General features: G+C 43.7%; 1 protein-coding gene across 3 annotated transcripts in view; it reads right to left on the bottom strand.

Annotated features, from left to right (window-relative positions):
* The window catches only part of dgkg (diacylglycerol kinase, gamma), a 131,660-nt gene that overhangs the window by 77,569 nt on the left and 41,130 nt on the right, over positions 1 to 12,961 (bottom strand). Inside the window, exons 4-12 of one of the 3 annotated variants that reach the window (XM_074694662.1) lie at positions 11,128 to 11,148; positions 10,247 to 10,397; positions 5,675 to 5,737; positions 5,143 to 5,409; positions 4,651 to 4,803; positions 4,331 to 4,380; positions 3,624 to 3,698; positions 3,034 to 3,153; positions 162 to 279 (exon numbers count right to left, since the gene is read on the bottom strand). In XM_074694662.1, the coding sequence (XP_074550763.1) occupies positions 162 to 279; positions 3,034 to 3,153; positions 3,624 to 3,698; positions 4,331 to 4,380; positions 4,651 to 4,803; positions 5,143 to 5,409; positions 5,675 to 5,737; positions 10,247 to 10,397; positions 11,128 to 11,148 (1,018 nt within the window). The remainder of the gene's footprint in view (positions 1 to 161; positions 280 to 3,033; positions 3,154 to 3,623; positions 3,699 to 4,330; positions 4,381 to 4,650; positions 4,804 to 5,142; positions 5,410 to 5,674; positions 5,738 to 10,246; positions 10,398 to 11,127; positions 11,149 to 12,961) is intronic. The other 2 variants (XM_074694664.1, XM_074694663.1) reach the window with 2 other exon arrangements.

Below are 12,961 nucleotides of genomic sequence, written 5' to 3'. Positions count from 1 at the left end.
TATTAATGACGACTGCAGGATGCTCCACTGGAAATCATGAGCCATCCTGAGGCAGAAACCATTCCAACCGGAGTCAGACGCAAAGGGAGAGGAGGAGAGGTGAGATACTGGAAGATGGAGAGGAGGTTTAAAGAGAGACAGACAGACACACACACACTCACTGGAGCAGCAGAGGCCCTGCTTGCGGACTCCAAGCAGCATGGTGTGGCAGTAGTTACAGTACGCTGGCTTGTTGAAGTGCTTCAGACGCCAGACATGCTGCCCATCCTCCTGGACGTTCTGTGAGGAGAAGACAGAGGACAGATAAAGACACGTGAGCATCTCTTCAGAGGGACAGACTAAGGGTTCAGGAGAGAACTGAACAAATATCTGAACAGAGCCCAAGCAACTCATCTATTCATGATTTTAAGACAGAACTCTATCAGTCCAGAGGGAAGCATGGGAGCTCCACCAGAATCACAGAACAAATAGAGCCTCAGACACGAAATGACTAAATGACAGAATAAAACAATCCAAAAAAACGTGCAGATGATATGAGACCTCATGCTCTGTTTGTCCTGCAGATTGATCACTGTGAAGGAGTGATTCACCGACACAACTGAAGCTAATTATTATTCATCATTCAAACCAACAGGACTGAAACATTTATCACCAGGGTCATGACTAAACACAACACATCCAAGATTATTTAAAGGATGAGTTTGGTTTATACAGCTTTTACATTGTTTATAGAATGAAGTAGAACAAAATACTCACCCAGAAGGCTTTCCTGATCCAAGCAGTGCTTCGGGAGATATTTAGATCCAAAATCGTACAGCGGACGTCTGTATAATGGGATCCATCGGGGCATAGACAGCGCCGCTCCTAAAACTGCATTAATCATCCAAAAACTTGTGTTTTTCACCAATATTCCATCATGGTCTGCTCCGAGATAGTCCTCTGCTGCAGTCTGTGTCACTCCAGACAGCGCTGTGTGGCTGTAATGACCTCTGAACTGACAAAGACTTTGTTTACATTTGCCCCTTCGCGCATGCGCAGTACTCTCTGGAGAGCTGACTCCTTTCTCTGAGGCCACACAGCGCTGTCTGGAGTGACACAGACTGCAGCAGAGGACTAACCCGGAGCGGACCATGATGGAATGTCGGTGAAATACATGAGTTTTTGGACGATTAATGCAGTTTTAGGAGCGGCGCTGTCTATGCCCCAATCGATCCCATTAAACAGACGTCTGCTGCACGATTTTGGATCTAAATATCTCCTGAAGCACTGCTTGGATCAGGAAAGCCTTCTGGGTGAGTATTTTGTTCTACTTCATTCTATAAACAATGTAGAAGCTGTATAAACCGAAATTATCCTTTAAAGAGCACACAATCATGCTGACAACAGATGAAGCGACAATGGAGTAAGGCTCCTGTGACAGTGGATATTGGTGTTAAATTCTGTAAGGCCTGATGTTAGTGTAGATGCTGCTGCAGGCAGAAACCTCTGACCAGCATTGGTCCTGTGGTCAAGCATGAAGCTGTGATCACATTAAACAAATGTGTGACCCGCAAGCCTAGGTCTCCAAAAAAAGCTCACACAGGAAACTCATCAAACCACAGAGATTCAAGCCGCACAGGCACCTGCAGGTCAGGTCAGGTCATGTGTGCGGAAGAGGTCAAAGGTTGTGAGTGTGAGTGTCAAAGTGTGGTTTGTAGAAAGGAGAAATATAGCAATGAACTCAGACACAGAACCTCTAAAAGGTCCTCATTACGTGGATTCTTTATGACACTTTGAGGACCAACAAGAAAAAACATCAACTCAAAGATCCTGGTTTTGTTTCCTGGATGAAAGTATGAAACCCATGCACTAACCCTGTGTTGATCAGAAAATGAAGACCTTCTCTCTGTGGCTGTAAACTCAGATGAAATGAGACAGGGTTTTTTAAGATCCATCTCAGTTACATCACCACTCTTAATAAAACTCTAAGGTTCAGTCAAAGACTCCTGAAAGATTGAAACCTCTCACCTCACAGATTAATAACTGACCACATGATCACAGTTAATAAAACTCCTCATGGCCAAGTTCTTAAAGAGGACATATCATGCTGATCCCTGATTTAATACTTACATATAATATAATAAATTTGAAAACAAGACCTTTCACCCCCTGAATTTTCAAAAAATGAGATATTGTATTTTTTCTGATATCCTAGAACGAGATTTGATGCCTCTGAAAATAGGTCATTGACAGTTGGCCGCGAGATTTGGACCTTCATGATGACACGAGGATCCTTTCTTTTTATTGGAGTAATCTGAGAAAGCAGCTCCTCCTCTGTGATGTCAGTTAGTCACACAATCGCCACCGAGGGATACACCCACCAAGAGCCCAGTATAAACGTATAAACTCTACATGTTACAGTACCAGTTTGACTCACCACACTGAAGCGTCCTGAGATGATCTGTGTCCAGGTGGATTTTCTTCCCCCTGAGCTGCAGAACCGTCCGGGTCTGACTCGGGGTCCAAAACAAAAGGACGTATCCTACACTCTGCCATTTTATTAGTGCTATCAATGCTTTACAGTAAAGTTTTGGCAAACAGCAAACTCGCTCGGTCTGCTCCATTCAATATGGCGATTTTGTAAATACTGCCATGCTGCAAAAACCGCCCCCTGGCTCTACCCCCTCCGCCCCTCTGATAGAACTGACCAATCAGAGCACAAAGGGCTGTGACGTTGCGAGGTTACTGGAGGTCATTCTGGAAAAGGAGGGTTTCTACGAGATCTTCAGAATGGCCTAAACTGAGGATATTGAGAACGCTATTGTGGGGCTATGAAGGAACTAAATGACTTGTACTGAGGACAGAAATGCTTTACAGGCATCCTAGTCTGGCATAGTGAAAAAGAGAAACAAGCATATGTCCCCTTTAAGAATCTGTTAGGTATGAAAAACCACACATGGACTCTGATTTCAAACCCTCTGCTCAATCTACTTGACATGAAATCACATAGATATTAAAGATAAGCATCCAGAGAAAGAAGAGTCTGATGGTTACCGTGTCCATGCCCAGCAGGACCAGTAAAGGGATGGTGGTGAGGCCTCCTCTAATCCACTCCTCCAGAGTCACTGTCCCATCTTTGTCGAAGTCGATCTCCTCCATCATCTCCTTCAGGATCTGCACTCAGAGACCAAAACACAGAGGGGTCAGCTCCTCTCAGGCTTCATTCATTCTTAATTTCAGTCACAAAAAACTTCTGTGAGTTTGTTTAAAACTGTCTTTTTATGAAAGACTGACTCTAGGCTTGAAGATTTTTTCTGTAAAAAAAAAAACAGATTTTTCGTTCATGATGGATCCAAACGTCACCTGATCAGGTTTCACACAGACAACTTTTCCAGTTCTGCAACAAAAAAACCCTTCCTCATCATGTTTTTACATGAAGTTTAAAAATCAGAGCTGGACATTTTAGAAACCCTTTCCATGAGTTGTGTGGTGCTAGTGTTGTGGTGTTGCTGTCACTCACTTGGTGGTTTTGAAACTGAAACCCTGGCCCTGTTGTTCCTGGATGTCTCAGCTGTTTCTGACTCGGAGTAAATACTCTAAAACCTGCACAGAGGGGTCTGTTTACTCCTTCTGGGTTTACTCACCGGTCTCAGCTCCGTTGAGTCCCACTCCAGATACTCGGCTACGTGCACCATCTGGTTGATGATTCGATCCAGCTCCTACAGCAAACAGAGAGCATTTCATAGAGGATGAACACAATGAATGCATGAACCCAGAGAGTTCCGCTGGTTAGGAGATGACTTTTACTCCTCATGGTGTAAATAACTTGGTTTGATTCACCAACACAGGAATAGTTCAAATTCAGTGTTTCCCTTCCAATGCCCACTGTCCTGTCTTTGATTTCACAGACTCGGCATACACTTCTGTTCTGGTTCCTGATCCGGTTTCAGAGCTTCCTGTTGATTTATATTCACCTCAGACAGCTAAAGCTGCCTCATGTGATCGCCTCACGTCTGTATTCAGCCTGTATTAAACAGTGGAGCCATCAGAAACCATGTAAACATACAGCTCATTAAAAAACATGGAAATGCTTCTTTAGCTGTGTGTGATGATGAGGCTGCTGTGTGAGGCTGCTGACTGTCCGACCTGTGAGGGAGAGTTAATCTGTTTATGTTCTACCTTCAGCACATGGCTGAGCTCAACATGTCTGCTGCAGAAATAGGAGCTCCTGTCAGCGTTTGAGATCAGGAGGGTTCAGGTTTCTGGCCCTGGAGAGGCTGAGTGTGTGTTAAAGAGAGAGAGAAAGCTGAGGATAAACAGACAGAAATGTCCAGATAAAGAAGAGTCTCACCGAGCTGTCCAGGACCCCGTTGCCATCAGTGTCGTAGAGCCGGAACATGACTAAAGGAGGACGAGAGACAAAAGAGCCCATGGTGATTCAGGTCCTGTCACATTATCAGAATCCACTTCCTGAACTCTCTCCACTCTGCTTCAAAGGAGAGACGTGTGCCTGGGCAGAGATTAGCCTCGTGACTGTGCTCTGATTTATCCTCAGACATTAAGAAGTCAGAGACGGCTTAGCCATGACACCGAGGCTCCCCGTGAGGGAGGTGTGAGCAGGGAGGGAGAAGCCTGAGAGGCCTGAGAGCAGACGCTCTCTTTGACACTCACACTCTAGCTTGTCTTCCGGCGTCCCTCGCTCCAGCAGTGACAGGTAGCAGACGATGTCCTTCAGAAAGACTACCTGAAGGGATGGCAGGGTGGAGCCCCTCTGGGGGGACGGGCTCCTCTGCAGCAATGAGAGCTTCTCAGAGTGACCCCTCTCTGTGGACACAGGAAACAAGAGCAGGAGCAGTAAGAGCAGATACAAGAAAAAGTCAAACTGAACTCTGAATCAAACATCATCAGAAGGAGGTTTGACCTCACCTCACAGCTCCACTCCAAGAAACAGAATCCATAAGCTTTACTACACCTCTCTTTAGAGCTGATAAATCAACTAAATGTTCATGGAGGGCATGAGTACAGCTCAGACACACTTAGACTACAAACTCTTTTTATTCTCTATTCTGCTAATTTTTTATTCATCCTCTCAGAGCTGCAGGGCGGGATGAGGTGGAGCTTCAAAAATTAAAAAAACACTATAAAGAAGCAAGAACGTCTCACCTGGTGAAAGTTTTGGGGACACTGGAGACCTGGCAGGACCAGCACTGGGGGTCAGAGCGTTGCTGCAGCCCTCTGAGGTTTTGACCTGCTGGGTGCCAGGTGATCGGTGAGGCCCCCCAGGAGTGTGGGCCCCCGTCCCTGAGCGCTGGGAGGAGGAGCGGGATGAACACGGGGAGGTGGTGGCTCCTGAGCCAGCTGCGCTTATCACGCTGGAGTGCTCGGGCGTGTGTCGACCCATCGCGGAGAGGATGCTCTTTCCGTTCATCCCTGAGGATGGATGCAGAGCAAGAGAGGAGGAGAGGAAAGAAAGAGAAACAGAATAAAGGATGAGTGAGAAGAAAAGACATGGGAGAAAAGGAGGATGAGGAAGGACGCACTACAACAAAAACAGCAACTTAGCACAAAGTCAGAGCGTTCACGGGGATGTGAAACAGAAAACAGGACAACAGCATTTTACAACCATCCACAGTCACTGATCCACCACAAAAGGAGTCCACTGCCATGTGGCAGGCCTCTGGGCCCGCTGTGGTACCTGTTATAGGAGCACAAGCCACCTCAGTCTGAATAGAGATCCCTGCGTCAATGGAGCGAGCCTCTGAGGTCAGACATGTTCCCAACAGAGAGACAGAGACAAAAAGTGACACAGAGAAAGAAAGAGAGAATCAGAGGGGACAGGAAACTCTTCATAAAGTGTGCCAGAGAGGAGAAAAACCACTGTTTACAGGAGCTGTAGAATGTACCAGAACAGTCCTTCAGGATCATTTTGTGAACATACAAGTCTGCATCAAAGATCTGACAGAGGGATTTGAAACGCAGCTCTCTTTATTACATGAGGAAACACAAAACAGCTGAAACAATAGGAAATATTCAACATTCGTTTTTTGTCAGAGTAAATTTGTTTTCTTTTTTTGTCAATAAAACAAAGACCAAGGAGGAGAGAGAGAAAATAAATGTTTAAAAGCTCGTTGGAAGGCAAAGTGTTTCTGACAATTTGTTAAAAAAGGATGAAGCAGACACACAAAACATCTCATCAGGTCAGAAGAATAGGAAACTTAATATAAGTGATTTCAAGTCTCCATTAGATTGTTTCCTCTTTGGGATAAAAATAAATATTCATACTCAGGATAGGAAAAGAATACATCTTTTTTCATCCCGCTCCAGCTGGCCTTTTGTCATGTTACTCTGTATCACCACCAGGGGGCAGTGCTCGCCTCACCAACCGGTGAGCTCCGAGTAAACCTGATTCTCATCCATTTCATTTTGAAATGTCAATTATAGATGTAACTAATTGTGTGACTGACAATCAGAACCGTTTTTTTTTTTTTTTTTTTTTTAATCTTTGAGCTTAGAGAGAAAAACATTATTGGGACGTTTCCTCACCTGGTGGCCTCTTCATGAGAATGTGTGGAAGTGAAGATGTTAAAGCTGTTTGTTCTGACTCCTTCTTTAAATACTGACCGGACATATAAATGTGTATTTACATGTTCTCCTGATGTTCTTTTAATTTCAGCTTCATGACATTAAACCCTCTGTGTGTGTCTATAGCTGGCTTAGGGAAAACACATTCCCAGGATTAAGCTGCATACAGCTGGAGGGGAGGCACAGAGAGAGACCACACACAGCTTGATGGGTTTAAGATAAGATGAGATAAGATAAGATAAGATAAGATAAGATAAGATAAGATAAGATAAGATAAGATAAGATAAGATAAGACAATACTTTATTGTCCAATTACTCAGAAATTTCTTTTGCACCATCCAGCTCATGCAAACAACACACTGTCAATCGCATTCAAAAGAAAAGCATTACATTAAAAACAAACGTCCTAAAAAGTTAAGGAAGTGCAACCGTCCAACTAAGGTCCCAATACAAGTACCCAAGAATGTCCGACATTGGTGCAAGGGTGTATGTGTTCATGTGTGTATGTATTGAGCTGTGTGTGAAGCTGTCTCTCCTCTACTGTTTATTCCATAGAGATATAGGGCTCTAATTTCGTGGTGCAGCGCAGGGGGTGCAAGCCTGGTGCAGTGTTAATTTTGTGCGGCGCACCACCGTGCGCCGCCAATTTGACAATTTGGTAGACCGTCTGCGCAGAGATGGGTGTGACTGTACAGGTTGACAGTGCACCAGGGGGAGGTGTCTGCATATTTATGTTGGCGCAGTGACAATTTCGTGCCAAAAACAGTGCAGAAAGTGCACTGAAAGCTCGCCAGCTCCAACCTGGTCTATTCTCTGTGCAAAGCAGAGCGCACCCTCCACAGCTGTAATTTGGTGACAGGCGCACATGTGCACACATGTCAACAAAGCCTCAGAGGCAGGTTTCCAGAGTGTCAGGCACATTTTAATGCAATAAACAATCACAGCAATCACTATTTAATGTAACTGTCTGAACCAGCATAAACATTTATATCTATATTAACTGTCCCGTCACATCTGATGTCAGATTAAAGCCGTTTGTCATAATGGAAAGTTAACCTGACGGCAGCTGGAAGTTTGATGCACATCTTACAATTAAACAATAAACAGCCTTAACATCTGATACTGAGTATAAATCTGGTTCTCTCATTTCATTTAATTCAAAGAAAAGAGGGAGAGAAAAGACAAAGAAAAAAGAGACAAAATAAATGTATGTCACTCAGGATTTGTGAGTGATTTCCTATATTCCTCTGTTTTAGTCTTTTTAACGTGATCTAAAAAGATGGAGTACATTGTTGTAAGGGGGATGAGGAGGAGACACTGGGAGAGTATACAGTATATCACTAAAGGTACGCACGATTTAAGCACAAATTTGTGCGTACGTACTGTTCGTGAATGAGGCCCATTGTGAGCATAGTGATTGATTTTAAGTTGATTTTTTTTCAATTTTATATCTTAATTTTTTAATTGTTTGAAGTTGTGTTATGTATTGCAGTGTTCAGGCACATGATACATTTGTAATCCTGCAAAAATATCAATATACTGAACTTCCATATCACATGATTCTGGCTATTGTTTTTATTTCTTTGTTTGATTGTTTATTGCCACGAGTGGTCCCATGGTCCTACTGAAGGCCCAGTGGCTGGGGCCACGGTTCGCCACTGGTCAGCAGTGATACAAGTGCAGTGTCATCAGAGAATTTGATGAGATTGTGATTCAGCCCACTGGTGACACAATCATTGGTGCAGATAGTGAATAACAGGGATGAACTTACAAATCCTTGTGGAGCGCCATTGCTTTACGTAACCAGGGGGGAGTGCGAGGAAGGAATGATACCAGTGAATGAAATGTGGATTGATCTCTAACTGATCCATCTTGAAGAGCAACAGATCTGGTTTTATGGTGATGAATGCAGAGGAGAAGTCAATTAACAGTACTCTTGCATATGGTTTGTTTTTTGAATTGTCCAGATGTTTTGAAACCAGATGAATGAGGGTGGCTACTGCATCTGCGGTGCTGGGCTTGTGCTTGTAAGCAAACTGGTAGGGGTGGAGGAAGAGCAGATAGATGATGATCTTTTCCAGTGACTTCATTCACACAGAGGTTAACGCTACAGAGCGAACATCATTACACTCTTTAGGGCACGTTTTCTTAGGAACAGGTATTATGTGGGAGGTTTTCCAGGCTGTTGGGACAGTGAAAGATTGGTTGCCACACTGGGGCAAGTTCCTCCCAGTAGTGCTTCAAGACAAAAGCACAGATGTTATCTGACTTGTGTAGATTTAGGTGTCGAAAGGTGTTAGCCACCTGGGCCACTGAAATCTCCGCCTTGTCCTCTGGGTGTAATGCATTGCACTCAACACATCAACACAGCACTCTCTGGAGTTAGAGTCCTCAAACCTTGTAAAAATAAATGTGTTGAGCTCCTCAGCAGAGGCCAGCTTTTCATTTGTTAGAAAAGGCTTCCTCTTTCCACTTGGCATCCCTGCCATGTTTTTCATAGTGTCCCACATCTTCTAAGTTGGACCAGCATTCCTGTGCACCTTTTTTTGCCTTCCTGATCTTACCTCTTGGCTCCATGTTTCTTTTTTGCAGCTCCAAAGGGTCCTTGTTATTGAAGGCTACATTCTGAGAGTTAATGATCTGCTTAATGTCTTTTGTAATGTAGGTTTTATTGTTAGGGAACACTTTGAACTGTTTTTTGGGGGAAGGTGATGTTTTCTTATCTTAATCTGTTTTTCATAAAACAACTCAAGAGTTTATTAACTCTTTCTGTTCACCCAGGCTGTTTGCATTAGCCTTTGGGCACGCCATCCAGGGGTGCTGACTGTGTCATTTGATGCTTCTTGCACATAGGATTACAGACAGACATACAAGCTTGTGCCCCCTGTGCAAGATAAAAGATATCACCGCAAAAACGAACAATGCTGCAAATCAGACCAGAGAGGAAACGTTATAATGCACACATTAAAACATACAATCATTTTATGGCTCTTCTACATTTCCTGGAGGCTGAATAAAAGCCAAAAGCCTCTCTCTGCAGAGCATCTCTGACTCTGCAGGTGAAGAAGATTCTGCTCTCACCTTGGCTTTATTTTAGGACTCAGATGAGAGTCAGAGGACTCAGCAGAGAACCAGGAGCAGGGGTGTGGATGGAGCTGAGATGTCACAAACTGAGACACGCTGTCACCTTCAGCTCTTCAAACTCTAAGTCCCTCACATTCAGCTGCTCTGCACTTGTTGCCTCTGTACTTTCTGAGCCACAGAAATAGATTTCTCATTCAGCACTCCATCTGTCTGCTCAGCTGCTCAGCACCAAGGAGCAGAGCGTGGACACGGTGCCAGAGCCCACGCAGCACTCACACCCAGGGAATGAAGCAGTTTGCATACTGTTCAGAGCAAAAAGCAGGCGACCTGAAACCCTCCATGACTCCAGGCGTGTGCTCCGGGCAGAGAGACGCTCAGGTGACTGCTCACTGGTGAACAGTGCCAAAGTTCAGCCGAGTGTTAGGACGAGTACAGACTACTGTACAAACTCAGAATCTGATCGATCACAAGTTGATCTTTTTTTAAACGCAGTCACCAAACATCCCCTAATCACAGAGCTGACACCCAGCTCTCTGGGTCCTTCCTTGTTAAAAGACCCTGGGTCTCACCTCTGTGGATGATTATTGAGGCTTTAACTTACCCAGCAAGCTTGTTCCTGCTCGTGGCAGCTCAGGGGAGCAGCCTCCCGTCTTGCTCTTAAAGGAGGTGAAGAGATGCTGACACAGCTCCTCCGGGATGTCATTCTCCAGGTACGTTGCCATGAAGAGCTGGAAGCCTTCATAGTCAATGGGCTGCACGGAGAGAAACAGAGAGAAGTGGAGGGAACGGAGAGAAAGGTTCATGGGATTACTGAGTTTTACTCATGAATGAAGCCTTCACTGAGAATAGACAGACTTTCGTATAATGATATGAAACAAGGGGGTGTGATGGACTTCAGCCGGGCCTGAGAGAGTCTGAAGCTTTGATTTAAGGTGAAACAGTTAAAGCTCAATGATGCCAAGGGTTCAATGAAGCTGTGAAGGTCAGAGGTATTATAAACAGGAGGAGTCAGAGAATTACTTTTTAGTTTGAAGCTGAAATGTCTCCAGAGGATCAAACAAACCTGAGCTGTCTTGTTTTTGTCCTCTCTAATGGTCATGGTACTGTTGTTCTGTGTGGTTGTAACAGGGGCAAAAGGCCCAAAACAAATTTGTCTCTGAGACAATAAAGGCAATCTTGAATCTTGAGCAGCTGGAAAACAAAGTGAGGATGTTCATCTGACAAAAAAAGTTCTCAGACTTATGAGAAATCAGATTTTATCATCAGTCCCTTCCTCCTCTCTGCTATGGTTCCCTCAAAGTGCCATGTGGCAGGTGCATATAGCACTGAACTCAACAATCCTGTGACCTTTGACCTTTCGCCTTCTGACCCACTGACAGACCATCTGTAGCAGATTAAGCTGGTTATGTATGTTAGTGGACATGCAGTCTGACGACACAGACACCACCACAGCATGCAGAGCCGCCGGCCAATGAGGCTTACTTGGCTGAGAACATCCTGCTTCTGTTTGAGAGAGAAGGAAGGAAGGAAGGAAGGGAGGAAGGAAGGCAGGGGGTTAGCTGTTTTCAGGGTATATGCTGAAATCCTGAGGTTAAATTAATACTTTTTTAAGACTTTTTTAAAAACCTTTCAAAAAGTCTTAAGACCTTACCGCGACTTTAAGCTGTTGTTAGCAACTGATCTTTGACAGCTGTAGTTTGTATCTTAACATGAATGAGGTAAACTGAGAAGAAACAAAGCTTTAAAGAATAAATCAAACTAAAGGCAGGTTAATTGACATTCCCACAACAAGTAACAGCAGTTATTTAAGGCCAACTAGCAGAAAAAAAAACAAGAATTTAATTTCATCATTGTTAAAATTTAGGACATGTGCTTGTGTTATTTGCTTTCTATCAGCGTTACATACGGACGGCGAATAAACTACTGTACGAACTGAGTTTGTTGTCACATTAGCCTATGGATATGTTGGGCTGCGAACGCTACGTATAGCCCGCGGCTCACAAAATCACAACTTTGCTTGTTGTAACGTCTCAAACAACAGCGCTACATAACTGTATTAATAAATAACTTATCTCATCACGTTGTATCCAGTAAAAAGGTGATTTGAACAAAGAAAATTTATTCCAAAACAACTGAGATCAGGGGAAGCCTTCTCTTAATCTTAAGAATCCAAGATCTCAGGTCATCAAAAGCCAGAGAAATTTTCCCAGGAGACTTGAGAAACTCTTATGATCTAGAGAGAAATATTTTGAGATGCTAAAGTTTTTTCTAAACCCTCACGCTGGTCTGTGATGAGTGTGATGAGCAGAATGATCATCCAGTCACCAGGTGTGGTTATTTTTGAAGGTTCAGACCCTGAAAAATGTTTCCAACCAGATGGACTTTTTCCGTGACGGATATATGAATCTGTCCATTTGGCGTGTCAGGTTAGTTTGTAACAGTCACAAGGAGGAAAATAAATATCCATGGATACGTTTGGAGTCAAAGCTTGAATACCAATAAAATGTAATACTTCATAACATTACGATTAAGACTTTTTAATACTTTTTTTAGGGCCTTAATTTTCCCAAAACTGATTTATCAACTTTTAATACTTTTGAAGACCCCGTGGACACCCTGGTTTTAAAGGAGGAAGTTTGGTTTCTATTTTGAAAAACCTGAAAAGGTTTGTTCTCTAACAGCAGACTGATTGAACTATAGATCTCATCAGTGTTTGTTTTATTAGTTAAAAGTTTGTATAATTTTCCTCTTCAGAGCAAATAAACAGAGCACACATCAGAAGTCAAACTTAACCTGTCCTCTCAGGGGAACATTCGCTTCACACCAAATTAGGACAAAGAGGAGCTGAGCTTGATCCTTTAAGTCAGGGATGTCAAACTCATGCCATGGAGGGCCAAGAGGCTGCAGGTTTTCTTTCCAACCTGAGACTCCACCAGCTGATTTCACTGATGACCTCACCTTCAAGCAGAGAGCAGGGATTAATCAGTGAAATTAGCAGGTGGAGTTCTTGGTTGGAAAGAAAACTTGCAGCCTCTTGGCCCTCCATGGCACGAGTTTGACATCCCTTTTTTTAAGTACATGCAAAAACTTTCCCTAGTCTTTCTATTGGTCAGGTAAAAGCTGCTACACGTCAGGTCCGTCAGATAGGAGCACGGCATGATGAATATCCTCCATCAGTGTTTGTCTTACCCTGAAAGATCCTAAATCCAGACTGTCATCATTCTCTCTCCTTATTTGGAGAAACAAACCACCAGGGTTGATTCTGCAGGTCAGGTTGTAAAAATGAGCACAGACCTCTCTGCATTCTGAGCAGAAA

The sequence above is a fragment of the Halichoeres trimaculatus genome, unplaced genomic scaffold (genome assembly GCF_033239565.1).
Source record: "Halichoeres trimaculatus isolate MK-OKI-2021-1 unplaced genomic scaffold, fHalTri1.1 fHalTri1_scaffold_19, whole genome shotgun sequence".
In the NCBI taxonomy this organism is placed as follows: Eukaryota; Metazoa; Chordata; class Actinopteri; order Labriformes; family Labridae; genus Halichoeres; species Halichoeres trimaculatus.
Note: the sequence above shows the minus strand (reverse complement) of the source record. Positions and strands in the feature narration are given on the sequence as shown.